The sequence below is a fragment of the Acanthaster planci genome, linkage group LG16 (genome assembly GCF_054643075.1).
Source record: "Acanthaster planci isolate LZ-2023a linkage group LG16, COTS_SCS, whole genome shotgun sequence".
NCBI classification, from domain to species: domain Eukaryota; kingdom Metazoa; phylum Echinodermata; class Asteroidea; order Valvatida; family Acanthasteridae; genus Acanthaster; species Acanthaster planci.
Genome location: NC_141792.1, coordinates 10,389,252 through 10,412,951, shown reverse-complemented (window position 1 = coordinate 10,412,951; position 23,700 = coordinate 10,389,252). Strand labels below are relative to the sequence as shown.

At 42.1% G+C, this 23,700-nt stretch overlaps 3 protein-coding genes across 6 annotated transcripts; 2 read left to right on the top strand and 1 right to left on the bottom strand.

Annotated features, from left to right (window-relative positions):
- Positions 1 to 189: 189 nt before the first annotated feature.
- Positions 190 to 8,934, top strand: LOC110979080 (15-hydroxyprostaglandin dehydrogenase [NAD(+)]-like). 4 transcript variants are annotated; one of them, XM_022234590.2, is made up of 8 exons: positions 190 to 339; positions 3,086 to 3,336; positions 3,929 to 4,052; positions 4,168 to 4,274; positions 6,149 to 6,245; positions 6,496 to 6,572; positions 6,692 to 6,846; positions 7,221 to 8,934. In XM_022234590.2, the coding sequence occupies exons 2-8, from the start codon at positions 3,193 to 3,195 to the stop codon at positions 7,330 to 7,332; spliced, it is 816 nt and encodes a 271-aa protein (XP_022090282.2). In that variant the 5' UTR covers positions 190 to 339; positions 3,086 to 3,192; the 3' UTR covers positions 7,333 to 8,934. The 4 variants fall into 4 exon arrangements, with proteins under 4 accessions (XP_022090282.2, XP_022090283.2, XP_022090280.2 ...); XM_022234591.2 differs by lacking the exon at positions 190 to 339 and adding an exon at positions 405 to 660; XM_022234588.2 differs by lacking the exon at positions 190 to 339 and adding an exon at positions 848 to 986.
- Positions 8,935 to 9,326: 392 nt separating this feature from the next.
- LOC110979078 (tetratricopeptide repeat protein 17-like) lies at positions 9,327 to 12,796 on the bottom strand. Its single transcript, XM_022234586.2, has 3 exons — positions 12,356 to 12,796; positions 11,234 to 11,435; positions 9,327 to 10,982 (listed from the first exon to the last, which is right to left on the bottom strand). The coding sequence occupies exons 1-3, from the start codon at positions 12,667 to 12,669 to the stop codon at positions 10,404 to 10,406; spliced, it is 1,095 nt and encodes a 364-aa protein (XP_022090278.1). The 5' UTR covers positions 12,670 to 12,796; the 3' UTR covers positions 9,327 to 10,403.
- Positions 12,797 to 14,062: 1,266 nt separating this feature from the next.
- ddost (dolichyl-diphosphooligosaccharide--protein glycosyltransferase non-catalytic subunit) lies at positions 14,063 to 21,972 on the top strand. The gene is made up of 10 exons (XM_022234492.2): positions 14,063 to 14,227; positions 16,089 to 16,199; positions 16,311 to 16,397; positions 17,266 to 17,369; positions 18,126 to 18,220; positions 18,835 to 19,077; positions 19,638 to 19,785; positions 19,900 to 20,020; positions 20,258 to 20,364; positions 20,933 to 21,972. The coding sequence occupies exons 1-10, from the start codon at positions 14,089 to 14,091 to the stop codon at positions 21,086 to 21,088; spliced, it is 1,311 nt and encodes a 436-aa protein (XP_022090184.1). The 5' UTR covers positions 14,063 to 14,088; the 3' UTR covers positions 21,089 to 21,972.
- Positions 21,973 to 23,700: the final 1,728 nt, after the last annotated feature.

Sequence of the window (23,700 nt, the reverse complement as noted above, 5' to 3'; positions counted from 1 at the left end):
TGTTTACTGAATACGGGCGACTCACAATAGCGCGCCACCAAGAGTTTGCATCACGTTGGCCAATCATAACGCGCGAAATTTGTCGACCCTTTCCAAACGCGCATTAGGTCGACAAATTTCGCGCACTGTGATTGGCCAACGCGTTGCAAACTCATGGTGGCGCACTGTTGTGAAACGGCCGCATTGTTTTGTACAGAGGTTCATGCCAATATTTTGACCTGCACTTAGTTTCGTATTGCAGCTAGTACACGATACAGATGAAACCGTGTTGTAAATTGAATTCTTGTGGGCCTTACATTCAGCCCTAATTTGTGGTTTGACAACTGATTACAACGAAAGGTAAGTGCACCGACATGAATAAGATTTGACCTTTGCCTTTGATCCTGTCTACCAATGCAAACAAGCTATCACTTTTGTCCAACAACTGCAAGCCTCCCAGTTTGGGATTACACGTACACTGTATAACTTCCCGAATCTCAGTCAATGTAGAGGGGAGCAGGACTTCGGGGATAAGCACTTGGGTCTTCTGTACGACCAGCCAAGCTGGCTTTCATTATGTAACAAGCCCTCAGAGTAAATGTTTCTCAAGGCGGAGACACACTGAGCCAAAGTGTCCCCGTAACCAGATTACGGAGTGTCTGACGGAGAGACGCCGCTAACGTAAGTTAACGAACAACTAGGGGGCCTACATTATGAAATCTAATGAAAATAAAACTTGTCTTCTTTAAACGGAAGGATGCGTTAGTTCCCATTGGCCTACTACTCTCCACGCATAATAACAGGCCATGAAGTACACGTATATTCAGTTCAGCTGAACTGAACTGCCACAAATTCTGCTTCCTGGTAGGACACCAGTGCACGCCCACTCCACATCCGTGCATTCGCTGACACTGTCATGCATATGATATAGCGTATAGACTTTCTGTGAAGCGGAGCGTGTGTTCTCGTTTTGTAAAGTGGTTGTTCAAAGCTCTGTTGTTCGACAGGTAAGTGATCGTGTTCGCCATTCCTCGGGTAGGTATAGAACTGGGGTGCAATTTAGAGAACCGTCGCAACTTCAGCTCTAACAAAGCAATCAAGTCCCATCGATCATACCCGTACCAGTTGAAGTGCTGCACGGGTCAACCAGAGTGAGTGGTGTTGGTATGGCTGCGTTAAGCCAGTTGGCCCAGTTAGCATCCGGTGACAGGTGCGTTGCGGGCCGGTGAACCACAGTGGGAAGGGTGATTGCCATCTAGTACTAAGCTAAATGAAATGGTCCGAAAGAATGTCCGATTCACTGTAAGTAGAGTATTACTTATCTGAAAAGGTTTGGCAAAGTTACTACGTCTTGCTTTCCTGAGTCAATTAAGTACTTGCTGGCAGGCCACACTGTCTCTGTTTACTGTTTCTATCTGGCCAAGTCCAAATTCCAACTGCATTTATTTGCGTACTCGCTGCTTGGAGCTCGAGTGCCATACGCGAAGTTTAGAAAATTAAACAGAAACTTTGATAATATGCTACATGTGTAGTAATCCTGCCTTGGTACGTGTAGTTAATTACATACAGTGGCAGTAGAATGCGGAACTTAACCCTACTTCACATATTTGTCATTTCAGTATAAAAATAGCAGGATAATTGGGAAGGAGTGTCGTTGAGCGATTTGATATGGCTGCTTCAATATCTTGGACATTTAAATCCCGACCAGTTCTGCAAAAGGCTGGCTGAGGAGGACCAGATCTTACGATACTCATCATTGCCAGCTGTGTGTAGTCTTGTATCGCAGCGCGGTTTAGTCTGCAGCACTCTTAATGTTTTTCACTCCACGTATTCCAATCACCCATGCAACCTATGTAAACACATTCAAACCTGTACATATAGATGTACATGTACTTGCTGTGCGATATCAGTACCATGCTGGGCTACGGAATTCTGACGTTGATGGTTGACGACATGATACCGGAACTTTGTTACGCTGGACAGATGGAAATTTGCAGCTGCTTTCTACATTCATACAGGCGTTGCTTGACATCTGTTAAAGTGTGGCTGCAATGAATTATTCCTAAACACAGTTTTTCTGCAACTTTGTACTCTTCTTCAATGTGTGAAAACTCTTTTACATTCCCATTTGGGTAAGCGCATTGACAAGTACACTTTTTAAAACTTTTAAAAATCATCAATGCCGAATTCCTAGACAACTGAGAGCGCTGTTGCCGTGATGTCATCTATGGAAGACATTATTTCAGTGCATGGGTTTTTTCTGTTCAAGTTGTGAACCCACAATTGACTTACTGAAATCGTTTCTAAGAAAGGGCATGATGCCTGCTTGTTGCTATGCACACGGTCTCATCAAAGAAAAACTGTTGGTTCAGCAAAATCTACCAAATGCGGCGCAGTTTTGGGTACAAACAAGTGTAGCATTGAGGCTTTTCATGGGATGACATCATAGTTTTGCTCATGAATATGGAAAAAATCATCATAAAAACGAAGGGAGGGCAGCCGAATACTGTTTGAAATAGTGGAACAAAAGTTGGAAATAAAGTTAACTGAGATACAAACGTGTAATTTTGAAGGTCAGTATTTAAAACAAATTAACTGCAGCTACCCTTTAAGCGCACATGGAGCGCGCATCTATTAAATGCACATGGCTAACTCATCAGTATCTGATGTGACACGTTGTCATACGGAGTGTAAGGGCTACCTAAAATGGCCTGATGTTTGATTGGCATTTTCTGGAAAGATTTCCCCGTATTTCTCGTCGATCCTAAGGTTCCCTGGCGGTGCACAATAATTTGTACCGGAAGACAGTAAGTTACGTCACCTGTGCAGAATAAGACTGATGTACAATAGCACAATATCCCTTAGGAACGGGCCTATGAAGTGGAGAGCTAGATAACATCTGAGGTTTAGTTTCAGAGTCCAAGAAGAAAAGTCAATGCTATGTCTCTAATTCGACTTTTTCTACAAATCGGAAACTGGTTACCTTTGGCATATTGAAATTGGTTTATTGAAGTTGTGGACCGAAATACCATACAAGCAAACAGAAATGCAACAGAAGGTGATAGACAACGCTGGTCATATTAGCTCACCAGTTCCTTCCTGACAGGTTCATTCAAAGACAATTCGGACAAATTTTACGAGAATTCCCAACCTCGCGGATCCAGAGACAACAAAAAGATTACCAGAAGCACTGTCAACAACGGGGACGAAAATATGACCAGCACGGAGACGACAACGACGGCGTCTTTCGACGTGGCCACGGCTCGGTTCGACCCGGAAACAGTAGCCATTGTGACTGGCTCCGCCGAGGGCATCGGGAAAGCTTTCGCGGAGGTCCTGCTTCAGAGAGGCGTTAAGGTGCGTTCGCACGCGAGAATCATGCTCATTTTTCATCTTCGGGTGCTTCTTGCACGGAAACCATAATATGGCGCCCTCAGTAATCACGTGCATAGGGCAGACAGTTGCCAAAAAACATCCTAAAATTGGTAGTTGTATACGTATATCCTCTTAGTTGTGTTAAGTAAAACCCTAAGACTTTTTGCCCCTAAGTCGTTTGGAGTATTTGTGACCCACTTTGTGAACATGAGTCTTAAGTCGCCAGAGCCATTTTTTGAGTTTTCATTTACATTGGAAAGAGCAAATTGAGTTTGGCATCCTGATGAAAGTGGACGCTGTTGGTTCCTATTGATTTACACTGCGCAAAATTATTTAAAGGACTTTTTACGCCAAAGTGGCTCTGGCGACTTAAGACTCGTTTTCACAGAGTGGGCGACATTTGGTTGGGGAGCTTGTGCACCTGAGTAAGATGTTTCATTAGAAAGGCTTAGGAGCCGTTTCGAAAAAGAAATCTCTTCAGGAGATCCCTTTTGTCAAAAACAAAGTGCATTTGGAGTTTATAATCACTATTTGTGCAATAGAAAAAGTATCCAAATGTTCTTTGTATTTGAAGGGCGTGTGCTTAGCTGACATCAACGAAACGAAGGGGAAAGAGACGGAGAAGGAGCTCAAGAAGTACGGGGAAGAAAAGGTGGTCTTTGTCAAATGTGACATCACGTCGGAAGCTGACCTAGAGGGTATGCTTTTATGTTAATTCCTGCGATTTCTAAATAGAAACAGTGGGTGCATGTTTTCTCTGAACTTAAAACCGAGGTTCACTTCCATTCTCTGTTATTTTTCCTTAACAACCAGCTCTATTCACCAAAACTAAGGAGAAGTTTGGCACGGTGAACCTGCTGGTGAACAACGCAGGCGTACAAGATGAGCAGAATTGGCGACTATGCGTGAACGTGAACGTGGTGAGTATGCCTCCAATAATGGTAGGACCTGTTACATAAGGTTAATAATTACGTAAGGAGGAACTTAGACGAGATAGATTTTTGGACTCATTTCTATTCTATTTTATTCCTGCACATTAAGCCCTTCCATCCAATGGTGTCGAAGTGAACATGGTGGTCAAATAGCTGAAATGGATCTTTCAACAACCTCACACATTATCGTTGTTGGCCATGTGTGCAATGTGAGTCGGTGCAATCATGATCTATGGTTCATAATGTCAGTGTCAATTATAGGCGTTGCCGACACTGAAACGTATACAGTGTACCTGTTAAATTTTGGCTGTGCTGTATAAGGGAATTTGATGGAACTTGGGGTCAAGAGCCAACTGCGTGTTCAGTTCACTGCCATGGGAACTGTTTGGCGTCTGCCATACGTTTTTTTTCTTCTGAGGTGTGTTTAACTTGTGGCCTTTTTATTTTGAACGGTACAGTTCAGAAATAAATTACATCTGTACACTTCCTTGGGCATTCATGATAAATGCTATTTGTTTGTAAGTCAGCACATAGTTTTGGCTTAGTGCCTGGCCTGTTCTCACTTAGCTTCAGAACCAAATCTTATGGGCATTTCAGGGACCGTCACAGATATTTGCACGATCTTATTGAAGTATCCGGGTCATAAGTGTGACGTCACTTCAGTTTAAACCACGCCCACTGCACACGTGCACTGCACATAGGGTTACATGCATTGATCGCCATTTACATGGAACCACGGAACCGGAAGTTAACGCGCACCTTCAGCGATTGTCCAATGAGAGCCTGCAAATCGAGGCGCGTTTGCCTTTGAGACGAAGTCACTCACGAACTGCATACTTGTCGCGACCTAAATTCCTACACGCCGTTGGTATACCACCACCGATGACGAAAAATGGCCCAGCATTTAAATTACTGTAGGCGTGGCACAGGTTACTATGCTCTCAATAAATCAACCTGTAACTTTTATAGGCCTATATCAGTAAATTCGACTTCACTCTTTTAAAAGAATTGCATCTGCAAATTTCTGCATTTCCTGAATTTTTTTTATTCAGAATCTGCGTTGGCTATTACGGCGCCTTAATATTAATCCAATTGACGCTGTGGCTTGAATTCCCCGTAAAATTCTTGACTGAGAGAACTTGAATAGCGTAACATCGTTGCGGGTGTCTGACTAGTTTTTCTTTGAGGGTTGTACATTTTGTCTTTTTTCTAAGAATTGTACGTTTGCAAGCAAGCCGCGGTCATCAGAGCCGCTGTTGTGGTTTCGATTTGGCATTCCGGAAAAAGATCACATGACAGCACACTGAAAAGGCAACAATAGATAAACCACGCAAACGTTCGAGTGCGATACTTTGGTTTATTTTTCATCACAGTCAACAAACGCAGTTTTGTCAAGTAGCTTGATTAGGGCCTACGCATTGCATTTTGGTAAGGTTTATCTCTGGTGCCGATGAAGTATACCGGAAGAGCGAGAAGGAGATGGAAACGTAATATGTGTGGATATTGGACATGCATCACTTGCTTATTTGACTAATAACTTTGACTCACAACCTACAATAATATTACACAGAGTTTTCAGTTTGTGTCGTCCCGTTTACTGGCAACCAGATTTTTATATAAAGTGTCCGCGAAATGTCTTGTGAAAGTTTGGTAAACCATATTCCAACATTCACAAATATGTGTCGAGCTTTTGTTTTATTTTTTTCTATTTTCAATTCAACAGTTGCGCCATAGCCTGATTTTGTAACTTACATTTTGTAACAAAATAATTTTTTGTATAAAAAAATTAAATTTTGTTTTTAAATTATAAATTAAGCTGAGGTACCCTGCTAAGTGATGCATTGTGTCACCTTTCTTTCCAGATTGGAACATTAACGGCTACATACACTGCGTTGAAACACATGAGCCTTGACGAGGGCGGTCAAGGAGGCACGATCATCAACATGGCGTCTGTGGCAGGTTAAACAACCGTCGGAAATAAGACATTCTGGGCCAGATATACATTTCTAGACTCTTTCAAATGGACAAATTTGTACCATCTCAACTTTCAAATTATGCGCGTAAATTAATGTAACTTTTTTTCTTAACTAATACCACATTTGCTTAGTCTGGTACCTACAAACTTTGCGTCTGGTTCGGGTAGATATTTAAACTTTACCGGCGGACAAGTTTTATACGTTAAAAGTTTCCTTTTTTTGTTTGTCGGCAGGACTGCGTCCAATCCCGTACATGCCGTCATATGCCGCCTCAAAACATGCCATCATCGGGATGACCAAGTCTTTCATGGTAAATTTCTTGAAGTTTGGCGCCTTTTGATATCTTATCTTACCTTGCTAAGTACAGTATTCGTGCTAAGCATTGTTAAGTGCCACACGATACACTCTTGCGATATCTCACCGGTACAGGCGCATCCGTGCACCAAGTTGAAGGGTATCACCATGGCGGCGCTCTGCCCCGCGTTCGTGGACACCAACATGATCCAGGAGGACCGCGTCATTCTTCGATGCGATTCAGACAAGCCAATGGCCCGTGGGGTTATGGCACAGGTCGGCGTGTTAGAGTGAGTTTTCATACGATAGAATATTTATTTGTTAATATCTGATGATATCCCGTTGCCAGTCTTTCATTAACTTGATTCTGTTGTTAAAAAGGCTGAATGCAAACGGAATGATGCATGTCTGCAAGATCTGACGAAAATGTTATGTCCTTTTTGGGTCGTTTACAGTATTAGAATATTCGAGACAGTTGCGTATGTGTAACAGTCGCAACTGGAGTGCGGTCGTGCATGACCCACTGAGGGCGCTGCTCGTACTCCATTTCCAGCAGCACACGGCTGTGAATGTTAGTGCCGTTGGTCAGTCAACACTTCCGAGAAAAAAATCATCTCAATCTTTAATAGCTTTAAACTTTTTCTATTTTGTGCTCCTTCGTCAGGGTGTCCGAGGTCACAGACGCTTTCTTGACCCTCATCCTGGACAAAGCCTGGGCTGGGAAAATCATGCAGATCAGCAAAGCGGCTGGAATGAAGGAATCACCAATCATGTGATCGCCACTATTCGCCAAAAGTTAGACCGTGTGCCTGAAGAAATGATATCTTAAGGAGAAAACAAGGGGGTCTTCACTAGTACGCACACAAACGTTACCAGAGAATCTCGAGCACAAACGTTCATTAATATTGTAAATGTGATTTAGCGCCGTGTGTTATCTTTTTTACGCTTTGGGGTGTCGTTCACACCGAATATGGCACATTTTAAGTAAATCCAGCGCATCGAATGAAGTTCACGCATCCTTAGACATTAGATACGCGTTTTGGCTTACAAACGCAATACCGTAACAACAGTGAAGAAAAGTGGGGTCAAATCCTGCACAGGGAAGCCAAACGGGCAAGTAAAACTGAAAATTGCAACGTCCGGTTTTTAAAATACAATTTCCATTTACATTTGCCCCGTGCAGGTATATAAACGGTGACGGGGCTATAAGTAGAAAAACCCACATCCCTTAAAAAAGGGCGGAAGAGACCAACGATTTTTCACATATGAAGTGTTGCTTCACGTATTTTCGTTCTGGCGTAAGCATTTCCTACGTACCACTGCAAAAGATCGCCATGAATGTGCGCTAACGCGGCTTGGAAGAAGTTGTTTCAATCAAACATCTGTTGACACTACAATAGAACACTGATGCATGCACATCTTCGAGATGTCACGGACACCATAAGTAATTTGTGGATAGGTCTGCATTACATCGTATCCAGGAATTATTCTATCACAATTAGTGGGAATTCAAAGTAGGTCTACAGCGGTAGGGGACTAGCATTGAAATGTAAGAGTTGTGGATTGATTGCATTCAATATTTCTTAAAGAATTAATCGCATTAAAGTTATCCACTAGCACTTTGAATATTTCACATAGAATAATTATTTTTGTAAACTGTACTATCTTCCTCCTAAATGTAGGTTTTTCTACGTAAAAATAAAACATTTTTTAATTTTGATAATTTACCATAGTGCGTGTTTAAAAGTAAAGAGACGCTAGAGGCAGACAGGTTTTTTTTCCCGGTTGATGCACAGACGCAACTCGCAAGTGAACCATACGCACTACATGTGTATACACTATTAAAAAAGGAACAAGAGAACAGAATGTTTTTGTCATGGTCTATATTTGGGCTACCGTTAGAAAAAGAGGCATTACAGTTATGTGAAAATCATTCAGGTGTTGTCACATAACTTTAACGCCTCCTGTTCTAACGGTAGGCCATATAGACCATGACAAAAACATTCCGTTCTCTTGTTCCTTTAATTCTCTTGAGTAGTGTATTAGCCACATGTGTATTATGACAGTTGTGTGGTACTTTAACAAACGTATAGATGAACAAAATTCTGTACGCGTATTTTAGTGTAAGAAATTCTGACAAATGCTATGTGTATAACCGTGAACTAAACCGCTGTTTAGAACATTTACATGGTACTTGACGATTTTTATTCGCCAGACATATCAAGTCCGTTGTTCAAGTTGCCTCGATAAAATATACATGTAAATTAGAATTTTGCTCTTAAAGTTCCGGGCAAGAAGGTGTGATATGGTGTATGATAATGTCGATTGTATGTGTAGAAAAAAATGCTCATGACCAATATCAGTTTCTAATTAACGAAGACACCGCTGTACGTTTGTCCTTTTGTGTCAATGAAATATCGGTTTAGATCTTCCCCCAACGTCACAAGAAATGTGTACTTCATGAGCTTTTTATGTCAAAAGGGAAAACCGTTCGACACAAACATGATCTCAGATGAAAAATATGTTTTAGGTTTTGCAAAACCTGAATGAAAATATTTTTAATATTTTTAAATGTTTCTGATGGGCACTGCTTTCTAAGAAAACACTGTTTCTGAGATGTTATAGCGGACGTAAAGGATAGTCTAAAATAAAGTCATACATTTTGCATACATTTGCACGCAAAATACAAGGATTTGATAAAAACTGTTTGAATAATATGCTACTAAATCATGTCAAAGCAATGAACAAAAAGTAAATACAGAGCCTGTACTTCCAATTTCTAAAATAGTTTTATTTCAGTAAATAAAACCGAATTTAAACACGGGTGAAAAATTTAAACCTTTCCTTCCATACATCCTTAACAAATACAGCATTTCTCATGACAGCAACAGATAGTATCTTAGCAGGTGTATGTCAGAGTCAGTTCCATTAAGCAGTTTCCTGAGGTGTACATTGTGGTTTGTCATTAATTGAAAAAAAAATCACTATGTTGTGCATAATTTCCATTTCAGTTAAATTGCAAGATCTAACTCAGTGGCAGAGACCAAGTTAATAAAATAAACGAATCTTGAGGTTTCAACTAGCGGCACAAAAGCCCAGCGTGCATTACAAGATCCATGGAGTAGAGTTCTGTGAATTCAGATTTGATCCCCAACTTGCCAGAACTGAAGTGAACCGAGTCTGTCTCTTGTTTCTGTCTTCCGTGATAGATGAACCCCAGACATGAAGCATTTAACCAAACACTCCACTTGGGGTAATGCTTGGCTAAGTCTCGTCAGCCACTCACTGTTTATACTGCTCGTTTGCATTTCCCCCATCATTTTTAACAAGCAAATAGAGAGTACTCCTTTTTTTCTGTCAAAAACCAGACTCTCTTCCCCTCCCAGACAACACCAACTGGAAAAAGCAACCACCCCCCCCAGGATAATTTCCTTGTTCGGTTTTAGCTTCATTTCTAATATTTTTGGCAAACCCACATGGCTCCATACCCCTTGTTCCCAGCGTGCTGTTTGTAGGCCACACGTGAAAATTTAGAGAAAAAAAATAATGGATCGTCCGAAGGATTTGTATCATCTGAACAATTGAAGTTTCAGACTTTTGAAAATTCTGTGCTGGTTTTATCAAGTTTTAAAAACCTTGCGCTTCAAGTATCTTCTAGAAAGATGATTGGTCTGCAGAGAGTGTGGAAAAATACTTCCATTCTTACCTCATTAACTTCCTTTTCACTGCCTAGACACACTTCCCACATCTTTGAAGCCTTTTAAACACACTTTTTCATTGCTTTGAGGCCCTTCTTGCATCTAGCAGGGCTTTTAAATGCAGTGCGCAAGTTCAATAAACCAACTAATTAACAGGTCCCACCTCTTTTGTTTTTCATCAGTCGTGGGGGAATGGGGAATCGAACCCGGTCCCAGGGTACAGCCAGCTTGGGCGACCGCCGTGGGTGCTGGTTGCTCTCTTTCAGGTAGGCCTCCGTCACATAGTACAGCACCACGCAGACGGCGGAGATCAGCACCCCGATGATGAGGATGGTGTAGAGGGTGGCATTGGTGGCCCCCAGTGGTTGCTCCATGTCCCGCAGGTGTGCCTCTGCCGGTTGGAAGGTCGGGTTGAGGTCCAGCGAGTGCCGGAAGTGGGTGCCGGCCTCTGGGTAGTGGCCCAGCGCCTTGTGCACCTCACCCAGGGTGAAGTGCTGTAGCCAGGCATTCTGGTCGGGCGCCTTGTGCTGCAGGGACTTCTGGGTTAGGAGAAGTGCGTCAGGCAGCCGCTGGGCATTGAAGAGGACCCGGGCAAGGTTCAGCAAGATGTCCGGGTTGGTGGGTGAGATGGACAGGGCCTTCCGGAAGCACTCAATGGCCAGGAAGGTGTTGCCCTTGATTCGCCAGTAGTTGCCCACTTGGTTCAGGACAGCCAGAGAATTGGGAGTCTTCAAACAATGGGGGAGAAAAATAATAAAAGTTTCAGTATACTTCCAGCTTCAACTTTTGACAGTTCCCTTAAAACTGCATTAAAAATAAATGCATCTAGAGTTCAGTTAGAGTTAAAAAGAGTACAAAGTGGGGTGTTCATTCTTTGTTTCACTGTTTAACAGGCTCCTCTTTTTTATGCAGGTTAACAGTAACAAAGCATCATTGTTAACGACGGGTTCTTTGTTGCTAAGCAACATCTGCTTCGTACCTCTATTATCCTTTCCCTGAGCGACTTCTCCAGAGCTGACATGTCCACCTGATCACTGTCACTCCTCTTAAAAATAAGTGCAACCTCTGGTTCCGGGATGCTTGGGTGCTTAGCTCGATCAATGATGCCCGATAAAGAATCATAGGCTGTTTTATTCACATGCTTGGTACACTCCAGTGCATCTAAATTCTTGTGTTTAACTCTGCAGGACAAGTAAGGAAAAGAATGAGTCAAAGCAGGTGTTCAAATTTAGGTACACTTCAAAGTAATAAGGATAATATGGATTACCTGACCATCATCAGCAGTATTACATTATCTTTAATGCCAGCAACTTAACATCGCATAGTACACCAAGCTGTCAATAACTTGAAATTACAATGACACAAGTACAAATAACTACAATTGAGACTTTTTTAACATGCACCATCCTTCTTTTTTTTTAACTATTCAGTATGTTAATGATAGCCCGTGTAAAATGACATTAGGTTACGTTCCAGTTAATAAAGTTAACAGATCATCTGACGACGGGATTGTAACAATCAAACATCAGAAATTGGAAGACAGCTATCCAAAAGCCATGATAAACAGGCTGCTAACAAACACCTCTGAATTCTTGCACTCTAGCAATTAAATCCTTCTCACTTTTTCAATGTCATTTATTAAACTGTCGAACAAGACAGGTCCTACTACGATGAATTTAGGGCAGTACTTTAACTCTTCAGAGTGGAGCGTTAGTACTCCCCTTTTTCAAATTTTGTATTGGATTAGTCGCACAACCCCTACCTGTATTTGGTTCATCCTGGTGCACATCATGGAAAAATACAAGTGGTAGGCCTAATTTCTTTCGGAAAGAGTCCCATGCTTATACGGACAACACTTTTACTAATTTCCCCTTAAACATGTTAAAATGTTACAACAGCCACCAGAAAGTAAAAATATGTCCCAAAAAGTTAAATTTAGCAAGGAAAATTCTACAGCATTTACTCAAAAACAGTTTTGACTCGGGCCTTGAGATAAGTCAGACAAATCTCATAGAAAGTCATAGGCCTATGCTGATTTTTTCCGTATAGGCCTAGGGGGCCTATGTGGAACTCTTTCATTGTCATTCCTATCTTTCCTTACGGTTGGAATTTTGGTCGTTCATTCCCTTCCAATTTCTCACACGAAACACACTCTCCTTCATGAGGTATTCTATCTCCACGGTTTCCTTCCTGGTCCACAACGTCGTAGTTGTTTTGCTGTGTCAAGATCGTGAGTACCGGGTCTTCGCTGGCCACTTTGGCCGCATCCTCGGCCAGGCTCGGCTGGACGAGAACGACACCGTCCTCTCCCTTCTGAAGCTTCCAGTGGGTGGCAGAGCGCGGTGTCGAAGCCACCATACTGGCCCCCACCAGGTACAGGGCCATGTAAGTCAGATTCGGTGTGTCGAACGTCATTTCGACATCGAGGAATGTCTCGAAAACAACAGCAAAATTCTCGTGTTTTTTGTCTGCAGTTTGACATGAAAACAAGAAGAGCTCTTAAGTCTTATGGGGACGTCTGAAGTCCAGTATCGACCTCATTCGAATACAGTTCGATTTTCACAAGGGCACCATACTGTCCAAATTAAGGCTGCGGCTGGCAATAACACATACACCGATGGGAGGTGGCTGCAGCCGCAATCCAGCGACTTCCACAATTAAACGTGCTGTTTGCAGCCACTGCCACAATTTTCGGACACTGCCGTGACCGCGTATACGGTACGGAAGAACGTAAACGTTTGCCGCGTCCAAATCACTTATTTTACGGGCAATGAATAACTTGAAGACCGCCCAGCTTGTGGCCTCGTTAGGGCTGCTTGTAGTACAGTCCGCTAATTCAAAACAGTGTAAAATCAGCACTGTTCAGGGCCCAATAACATCCACTCCAACATCTCTGAGATTTCTGAAACACAAGTGAAATGCTTGTCTGGTCACTAATCTTTCAATTTCTTTTAAATTTTTGTGGGTTAACCAATTACATTTTAAATTATTCCCACAAAACAAAATCACCGCCAGTGATTTTTTCCGAAGTCTGATTGCAGCCATTTTTCAAGTGGCAACCCTCAACTTTTTCGGGCACTTAGGACCATTTTCAACCGTAGTTTTTAGCGATTCTGCTCTCATATGAAAGCTCAAAGACCCAGGGAGTTGATCCTGGCAAGGATTTACACAATCTCACCATTTTGGGGGCAAAACAATCTCCTTTTTCAAAAGATACTGTGGGGCACTTTTAATGCTTATGAGCTGGCCAGAAATTTCACTTGAATTAGTGGTCTGCACCGTACTGCTACAAGCCGCGGGCCGTAGGTAGCTCGTAAAATCCAGAAAGGTCAAAGTTTGCAAGAGCATTCAGCCTTTCTTTTTAGGTTAGCAGGAAATAGTTTACTTTTTCAACATATGTCACTTTCATCTCACAGGCTTGACTTCAAATTCTTCCCAAATCACATCAGCAAATTACAACTATAATACAGTACATTAGTAAAGATATGGCCAAACAGCTTGTGCTTTTGGTTGATAAAACAAAACGTATTTCGTCGTCTGCTCCGAGTTTTGTGGAAAGTCCACGTTGGCCGCAACTGATTGGTTCTGCCATACAACTGGTGAATTTTCACTTCAAATAAAATAGTTCCACTTTAACGCATTATTTCCAAGATATCAACGTAATGCAGAAGAAACATAGTAACATGTTCTTACTGATTTTTAATTTGTATTTTCGGCCCCAAAATGGAAATCTGTGCATCATATTGGAATTAATCTGAGACTTCTGAACATCAAACTTGGGACTCATCACCGACTCGGTTTATCTACTATTTATCCTCTCTCACTCTCTTCAACATGGCCGTCGGCGTGGTGCTCGTTTTGTGCAGTGTCTTAGCGATTCTCTCCACGGTTCAGGGTGGAGGAAAGACACTAGTTTTACTGGATTCAGCGGGCTTAAAGGAATCTCACTCGATATTTTTCAAGTCGTTGCAAGGTAGAGCAATTTCAGCGCAATAGAATCTTCTTTAGTGGCGGAGACCGGTCACTTTGTGAAGACCTAACCAGTGCTAACGTAATTAGGCCTAGCCTAATCAAATTCGTGAAGAACTTTGCGTAGGCCTACTTCTGACTGTCTGAATTTCTGTTTCTAGGTGTTTTTCTAAGTAAAACCCTCCGTATTTATGACTGCTAAATTTGACTTTTTAGGACATGTTATCAGTTTCTGATCGCTACTAAACTACCTATGACTTCTACGAAAGAAAAGTAGTTATGTCCATACATCACCTCACGGCTGTCATGCCAATTACAACACGCAACAGACCGTCAACACACAGTCAACACCCCCAAAACATGTTAAAATCAAAAGAAGTGGTAAGCCCACTCGACCATAACGTGTTTGCCGAACTGCCGAAGGGATATTTTGCCTAAACTTCAACAGGTTAGACTCGAGAAAATTGCTGTTTTAATTTGGCCGAATCACCTTCTTCAAACAGCTCAGAAATCAGCCACATGTTGCTACTCTCTCATGTTAATGTGTCCGGCTTTGGATTAAGTGAGAATCTGAGATTCCAATAATGATGTTAAGGTTTACTTATGGTTTGAAAAAAAAAGAGAAATTTCCCTTTCAAATCAGAAACACTTGTTGTCAAGCTCGAAGTCGCCATCTTGTCAAAAAGCAATTTGAAATGTATATTAATGTCCTGGAGTCAACGTCACATGGCGTGCCGGCCTTAGAGCGAACCATTCACAAAAAGTATACCGTGTTGGTACACGCGTGCTGACGACTGATTCCTGATCGTCACAATTTCCAGAGTACAGTTTGGGTGTAATCAGACACACACGTCAGAGCTAACGGACATTGTGATGCTCAGAACTCAGTCGTTGGCGAAAGAAACTTACATTCTTTTGGCATAACTTTTAGTACTCGGCAAGAAAGTGCTAAGAATATTTATTGCATGCTTTGTGCATTCTTCCTAATGTTTTGACAGAAATAATGACCTTTACCAGTGGCACTGTTCATGGTAATCTAATTTTATCTGAACAGTCATAAAAGTTCATAAAAAATGCCTTTATAAATTTTTTTGTGTTTTGGGTGAAAATTGAACAAAAATAGAATAATAATCAGTTTAACTGATTCTATTGATACACTTGTTTATCCAGTTGATAAGAACGGAAGACAGTGGTATTAATTTTTTTGGTGCTATTCAACCGTAAAAAATGGCCTTGGTGCCCTAAATCCAAATTAATGCTTGGCCTTGGTGCCCTTCAGAATGAATAGATCAAGGAGGCTAAATGGCCTTGCCCTCATCTGTTCTTATTTCCAGCTGTGTAATAACATGTCCTAAAAGAAAAATTTAGCTAAGAAAATTCCAAAACATTTACTTAGGAAACACTTAGGTTTTTCCCAACAGGTCTGAGCGGTTTTCGCATAGGGGGAAACTCTTTCTTCCGAAATAAATTTCCAAGTCTTCAAAGCACTTGTTGTGCATGTTCAGTTGCTGGGCCGGTACAAAAGTGAAGAAGAGTTCCACATACGGACACCAGTAATTCTTCCCTACTGTGACATAATAGCCGTCAAAAAGCAAAAACATGTCCAGAAAAGTTCAATTTAGGAGGGAAAATACAAATTCATTTACTGAGAAAACACTTTTTCAGTCCGGTCTCATAGTGTTTGTGCACAGGTTGTCAAGTGGCATATATGGAACTTTTTCCCCAAAACGAAAGCATATAAATATGGTGGGCGGTCAAATCCTGCCCTGGGGTCAAATATACACTGGCTTATACATTTTGCCGTCGATTTCATGATGACGATTGATTGTATTGCGTGACCCATAATACTTTTGTTTCTGTTTCAGACCGTGGGTTTGATTTAACCTTTAAAACAGCAGATGACCCTGGTCTAAAGCTCTCCAATTACGGGGAATATATTTATGAGCATTTAGTGCTGTTCTGCCCATCAGTAGAAGGTGAGTACCCTGAACACTTTTTGTATTTGAATTTTTATTATTTGTTGCACTGTAGTGGCTTACACTTCCCAAATTCTTCTAAATCAACTTGTGTTTATTATCTGTCCACAGAGTTTGGAGGTCAGATCGCAGAGGGGTCAATCACTGAGTTTATTGATGCTGGCGGAAATGTGCTGGTGGCTGCAAGCTCGGATATAGGTTGGTTGTTTCTGTCCATCTTGTAGTCTTGTACACAGACAAACTCATCCAACCAGGAAGTAATTCAGGATTGCAACGGTGTGCTGCTTTCCACATCAACTGATTTCACTTCAAATCTAGGGTGCGGTTTGGCCAGATTCAGGTGGATTCTGGAGTCAGGACTGTGTGTCCTGGTACCTAGTTGACGTGAATCTGTCTTTGGCCCATGGAAGAGCTCCTGGGCTTAGACAGTTGACATTTCGGTGAACTTTAGTCAAATTTGCTTGGAAATCAAGATGAAAAAAAATCATAAATTTTGCTGGCCACCTACCCCTTGGCAGTGCTCTGGTTCAAAGGTTGTGCATGAAAAAAAAAATCAAGCAGAAATATCTCACACAGTGCATGTACTCTGTTTTGGGAAAATCTGGTATGGCAGTATGCGACCCGTCACCACAAATTGAGCTGAAAGGCGGAATTTCCCAAAAATGAGATGTTGGTATTTCTGAATTGAGCAGAAAACAAGCTTTTATGTGGTATTTATTTGGAACTCTTGGGGTAAAAGTATAAGGTGACAATGTGACATTTATTCTGGCTGCTTTGCGTCTTTGTTCCCGACATTATTTCAACATTTCAGACCAGGCACAAATATTGCTATTGTCGGAATTGCTGAGAAAAATTTTGAAATATATGATCCTGCGAAATATTTGGAATTAAATAGGAGACAGGTTACTCTTTCCAAATATTACAAAACTCAAAAATAGACCTCCACTTTGAAACCTCAAAATACAAAAGAGTGGGACGTGACGTTACTCTCATTTTGTCATGACGAGTGACATACGCTCACTTGTCTGAAGAAGTTCCACGTCTCATTTCTTTGCTTTGACTCCAGGTGAACCAATCAGGGAGCTGGGCACAGAATGCGGAGTTGACTTTGACGAGGAAGGAACAGCCGTCATCGACCATCTCAACTACGACGTCAGCGATGAAGGACTGGTAAGCTTCGGCCAGTGCTGGCATTCCACGCACGAAGGGCTCATGCCTTCATGCTTGAACTATTGAGGGCGCTGCTGCCATGTTGCCTGGCCAGGCTGGAGCTTTAGCCCGGATTTGCCATGTCAGTAGGGACTGGCTGCAGCCACATTAACATGCACATCTGAGCGAATTGGTTCCCATCAGTCCACATGCTGTTTTCCAGCCGCATCCACAATCCTTCAGACAGGGCTAAAGTGAGGGGTGCCGCTGTGGCTTTCCAAAGCCAAACCAGATGCCCACATGTTGGAATTTGCACTTTCTATCATCAAACCGAAACTCCCGCAGTAAATTTGCTATGTGGAAACAGTCAGATGACAGCAAAAAATACCTTTTACCTCTGTGGCCCAGGTTCGATTCCAGGCTCGGTCCACATTTGGATATGGGTTTTCAGTCCCTACCTGATTCCCTAGGTTTTACCCGGTAATTTCTATTCTGGGGTATTCCTCCCACCTCTAAAACTATAACTGCTTCTCATTGACCCCACTAGATATAGATGGATGTGAGTCGTTTGGTGGCTGCCTGAGACACCCCTGTACGCTGCTGGCTTGGCCACATTTAATGTCTTCATTGTGCAGCGCATTTGAACATATCTGGATGAAATTTGCATTTTATAAATGAATACATTATTACTACTACAATTATGCCTGGTTTTTGATGATACAGAATGTCTGGTCTGATTTTTCTTTTCTTTTCTTCTTTTTTTTTCTCCTCTGATAGCACACTCTGGTAGTGGCTGATCCTGCCAATCTGATTGAGTCCCCAACCATGGTTGGCTCCCAGAGGTCTCTGCCAATCCTCTTCAGTGGAGTTGGGTAAGCAAATGATTGCCCTCCACCCCTCAACCCCCCCCCCCAATATAATGTTTCTATGATTATATCAATCAAAGAGCTTCTTAGTATTTAACTCCAGAGTAGATGTTTGGAGGTTTCGGTCATAAATGGCTGAATTATGTCACATTCAGCCAGTCACCGATGCTTGCTTGAATCTGGGTGTACCAGATTCTCAAAGAGGGTGTGCCCCACAAGAAGACTTTTTCATTTCCCAATACCCATCACAAGTGGGAAATTTTTGTGTGCATAAGTGTGAAATTCTCTGGCAGTTCATCACATACTCAGCAGCCACACTGTCGCCGACGGTTAGGGCTGTGTCCAAATTACCTTGTTCTGGCTTGAAATTACACACAACTTTATGGTTGTGGCGGCAGCCTCTTGCTATATTATTGTGTAAATTCAAGCCACAGCCAAGTGAGTTGAGCACATCCTGTGAGCCAGGTCACAGTCTCTCTTTAGGCAACACAGTTGGAAGCACTTATGAACGTAGGCAATGACTGTCTGGTTTCTTCTCTCTACCCCACCTCCCCATTCCCCACCCCCCCATTCCCCGCCCCCATTCCCCACCCCCTTTTCCCCACCCCCTGCCCCCCTAGCATGACTGCAGACCCAGACAACCCCCTGGTCCTGGACGTCCTGCACGGCGCGTCCTCCGCCTACTCCCACAACCCTACCAAGGACGTGACAGACTACCCCCACGCCGTGGGCACCAACACCCTGCTGCTGGCGGCCCTGCAGGCCCGCAACAACGCCCGGGTGGTCTTCAGCGGCTCCCTGGACATGTTTAGCGATCGGTTCTTTCAGGCCTCAGTACAGAAGGCCGCCCCGGGATCCCCCAAGTGAGTCTCAAGTCTGCTAAGCAAAGTAATGTTTGACCGGTCTATGTAGAAATTTCACTACACAGTGTGACAGTTGTCTTGCAAGTAGTGTGCTAGCAGTAATCAGTTTTGTAAGGAGGGTGAAAGGTCAGGCTCTACTTTTACGGAGCAAAAACTGCACGACAAAGCTGTATGCTAAGCATGTTTCATCCTAAGTTATATGCTTATGCTAAGTGGATACTGATTAGTAATTTACAGATCAGTTGATAACTAATTGCAGGAAGGACACATTGCACAATTTTTAGTTGGTCTAAGTGAAGTATTTATTTGCTTTTCAATGGTTAAAACCAAAAGTATGCTTAGAACCTACCATCCAGTTCCCTGAGGTTACCTTTGGAAAGATTTTATGGTATTGTTTAACTCCGTGATCTTGATATTTTGGGGAATGATTTTTAACATGGACAAAACTCAACCTTTCAATTCACCTTGCAGATTTTTTGAACTAGGGACACTATATTGGGAGGGGGTGGAGCAGCGAGTGATACAAGGAGGGGGTCGTTAATTTTTTGCCATATTTTCAGATCGGGTCGCTCGGGCAACCAGGAGCTAGCTTTGGCCCTGTCCGGCTGGGTGTTCAAGGAGAAAGGAGTGCTCCGCGTCCAGCGCGTCTCTCATCACCTTGTCAACGAGAAGAACACCCCTGCTGCCTACACGGTGGAGGATCAAGTGGTGAGATAGTCAGCATTTTAAGAACTTTATCTTGATGTATTTTCAACCGTTGTAGTGATGTACTAGCCATGCGACAGCCGTTTGAGAGGGCAGATTTCAATGTCACCATTTCAGGAGTACAACATTTGGATCGACATCCTAGTGGACGGTAAGTGGGAGCCCTTCTCAGCCACTGATGTCCAGCTGGAGTTTGTCCGCATCGACCCCTTCATCCGGACCAAACTGACCAGCAAGAGTGAGTTGTCACCTTTTCTTCTGCATTGCACAGAGGCCGAAAAAATATCCACCTCACCTTGGGTTATGCAATTCACCCAAAAGGCTTTCATTGTGTCTTGTGCATGTTTAAAGCCAGTATACCGTTGCACGTCTTTGTCCATGTAATTTTTGCTTCTCACAAGTAAGTGACAAGGAAAGTAGGAATCGTTTCCATTACCAATTTGTGTTTTCTTTTCCGCTGCCTCGCCCCCTTAAGATGGCAAGTTCTCCACCCAGTTCAAGTTGCCCGACGTGTACGGCGTGTTCCAGTTCAAGGTGGACTACAATCGCATCGGCTACACCCATCTGTACAGCACAACTCAGGTGAGGAAGAAATCTGTCCGTTGCTGCTACACAAACACCCGCCAGCTCTTGGTCATGCCACGAGTCCGTATTGTGGTACCAGAGTGCACACAAGCAACCAAGCCCGACGTAGGAGAGCTGCGTGTGTACCGGCTGGGCCGACGGCATCACACAAATATACAATATTGGCTGTAGATTCCCGCCATCGGCTTTGGCAGAGGTCCATTTCATTTCCAGTGGCAGCCAGAACTATCACATGTATGAAAACCGGTCCTGCACTTGTTTAGACGGTGTCCCCATTTTCACGACCCTCCAAGTTTCTGTCCAGTGGTGGGAGTACGCTCGATTCACCCCCATGGATTTCAGTTGCCCCCTCAAAATTTCTGTCCGGCTGTAAGAGCATACCCAATCGAAGCGGCTCATCCCATCAGCATGGCCAGACTGAACATTCATCCTTTTGGATTTTCTTTGCCCCCTCAAGGTTTCTGTTTGGCCGAGGTAGAGCACCTAGTTAGAGCATTTTAGCCCATCAGCCACACCAGACTAACCATTTTCTTTCTTTGGTTTTTTTAATCGTCCCCCCCTCAAGGTTTCTGTCCGGCCGTGGGAGCACACCCAGTTTGAGCGTTTCATCCCCTCGGCATTCCCCTACTACGCCAGTAGCTTCTCCATGATGTTCGGTCTCTTCTTATTCAGCCTCATCTTCCTCCATCATCGGGAGGACACCAAGGCCAAGAAGGAGTGATGCTTCTATTGCGCCGGACTTTCTGGAGATTTTATTCTTATTTCACGGTGAAAAATTCTTTTCTGTTTTGGGATTCATTTTTTGATGTGTGGAAGGGAAAAGGACATCCTCCAAATATGTAATTCCATTTGCACGGCAGGAGTGAAATGTATCAAATCTCACGAACAATTATCTGGAAATTGAGAACCAGTCTGGCGGGCACTGTCAGACACGTTGGCGGGCAATGCGAGTCTGGTCAGCATGCCCACGTCTGCCCAATTAATTTTCATGCCAACTAGATGTGCCGACACTTGACCAACCTGCTTGTGAAAAATTGATACTCCTCTTCTGCAGTCAATCCGTTAAGAACAGAAAAAGAGAGGATGAACCCTTGTTTAGGGAACGTTTCAAAATTACAGAAGGCGGTATTTACTGCGGTACCGCTGTATTTTTGCGGTACCAGCATTAAGCCCTTTCGGGTAACTAGTGCAGTGCCGCTAAAAAAAACAGCGGTACCGCAGTAAATACCGCCTTCAACAATCATGAAACGCTCCCGTACCAAAAATCCTCACGCTTTCAGGTATCTTGTGCAAACCTGCCCGTGTCGTGTCATAAGGGATACTCTTTTGAACTTGGACATCCTTTCATACTTATTTTTAAAAAAAAAAAAAAGGTACTACATTTTTCCCAGAGTCAACCCCAAACGTTATCATCTACTTTTTATGGAACAGTTTTGTACAATTCGGCTGTGCTTCACAAAGTGGACATTTCGCGGATTCCTTTTTGAGAGCACAGCTGAAATTGTTTTTAAGCAAATTAGATGATATAGAAGCACAGTGATGTAATTAATTTGGAACAAATTTTGTCATGTGCAGTGTTTTGGGTAATAAAAATTAACACAACAATATGTTCAGCCATGTTTGAATTTTTGTAAAAGTACTTTAATCGGAAGGATTTTCATAAATGGAAGAAACCAATTACAGTCACCGCACCTTACGTCTTTTTAAATCAATTTTATTGCCAATAACAAACATACTCAAGTCGATTCCCAAACAGTGTTCAAATTTCTATTCTTTTTAATATGAAAACTAAGGGTGAGTGCACCATCATTAAAGAGAGGTTGGTACCTGTGAAAAGTTTATTACCCCAAATGCTGTGCCATTAGGGTATCTTTCAGAATCCTACTCTCAGAGGCCGGCTGTCAGTTTCTCTAGCTTTTAGACAGCGAAGCATAACTTTAACAGTCAAAATATTGAAAAAAGAAGTTTACGGACATGTGGCGCACTGCTAAAGCTCTTTAATCTTTCGTAATTGTGGAAAAATTACATGTTTTTCAAATGGATATATCATTTGGGAAAAAACCTTTGATTTCTTTGCACAGGATTTCAGAGTTGAATTTCACTTCCAACGTGAATAGAAAGTTACAAAGGCTTGTTCTTGGGAAACAATTTATGGATGTCAAAAGCAAAAGATAAAGGTCGCAAGGCCACATACAGATCAGAACTGCAAATATTTTAATCTTGAACATAGGAATGTGCCAGTATTTGTATCAGGTCAAAGTAGGATTCATTTGGCTATATAATTCCACTGCTGCATTGTTACATCAAAATATGCTTTAAAAAGTTAAACCTACATTGTTGAGACAATGCAATAATGAAAAATCCAGGGGGAATCCACTAGAAAATACGAGATCTTGCAACATGTTACATTTGATACGAAGGTGTAAGATCCTAACAAAACAATTGCAGGAAAACAAGCTATTTCTACAGATGTGCTGGTTTTACCAACAAACAAAACACAGCAAATTCATATGTTTTTTCTAATTCCACTAAAAGCATTTTCAATGCGATTATCTTAAAAAAGAAATCTGGTATTTGGCAATGATTAAATATTTGGAATACACGCGTAATCGACAATCCTTTACTCTCTTACAACTACATTACAGGTAAAATTGACAAGCCCCAGTATCACCAACACACCTCTTAAGTCTTAAGGAATTCTACCTTTCTCATTGCTAATCTTAAATATATTCTAATAGTGGAAATGCGTCAACGTGTCGTCAAAGGGAAATAGCTTTGTATCACTGGGATACGTGTAGGCACGAGTATATCTTCTGTGTATTTGTTGTAACTAAATTATAATTGCCTCTGAGATACCATGGTGATGCCAGCAATGCATCACCTCTATTCTAACATCATTTCTGAATATTCTCTTCTGTTGTAAGTATGAAATCAATGCCTCAGAAGATCTGAATTCACTAAGACAAACCCACCTTTTGGGGGATGTGGAAAACTGGGTAGATATAAATCACATGTAAGAAAATGACAAAATTAACAAAAAATACAAAATTCCGGTTACAATTATGTTCTGATATTAACGTCAATAGTTAAATTTCTGAGTACCACATTGGGCACAAAGAATCGGTGATGCCATTTATACCTAAATTTTAGCAAACACTCCTATAAAACCAAGTATTATATTTTATATTACATTTTTGACTTTTTTCTTTTTTTGTTGTTCTTGTTTTTTTTCTTTTTCTTTTCTTTTGATTTTTTCTCTTTTTCCCCCTCTTGAGGGGGTGGTGTTTAGCTTTCTTGTTTCCTTTTTTTTCTTTTATTCTTATTTTTCCTCCA

Excerpts from the sequence above, each read along its gene's own strand:
- LOC110979080 (XM_022234590.2), top strand. The coding sequence starts at position 3,193 with ATGACCAGCACGGAGACGACAACGACGGCGTCTTTCGACGTGGCCACG. Across the intron at positions 3,337-3,928 it reads TGCTTCAGAGAGGCGTTAAG|GGCGTGTGCTTAGCTGACAT; the intron begins GTGCGTTCGCAC and ends TTGTATTTGAAG. Across the intron at positions 6,573-6,691 it reads GGATGACCAAGTCTTTCATG|GCGCATCCGTGCACCAAGTT; the intron begins GTAAATTTCTTG and ends TCACCGGTACAG.
- LOC110979078 (XM_022234586.2), bottom strand. The coding sequence starts at position 12,669 with ATGACGTTCGACACACCGAATCTGACTTACATGGCCCTGTACCTGGTG. Across the intron at positions 11,436-12,355 it reads GAACGACCAAAATTCCAACC|AGTTAAACACAAGAATTTAG; the intron begins GTAAGGAAAGAT and ends CTTGTCCTGCAG. Across the intron at positions 10,983-11,233 it reads TCAGGGAAAGGATAATAGAG|ACTCCCAATTCTCTGGCTGT; the intron begins GTACGAAGCAGA and ends CATTGTTTGAAG.
- ddost (XM_022234492.2), top strand. The coding sequence starts at position 14,089 with ATGGCCGTCGGCGTGGTGCTCGTTTTGTGCAGTGTCTTAGCGATTCTC. Across the intron at positions 17,370-18,125 it reads ACGTCAGCGATGAAGGACTG|CACACTCTGGTAGTGGCTGA; the intron begins GTAAGCTTCGGC and ends CTCCTCTGATAG. Across the intron at positions 18,221-18,834 it reads ATCCTCTTCAGTGGAGTTGG|CATGACTGCAGACCCAGACA; the intron begins GTAAGCAAATGA and ends CTGCCCCCCTAG.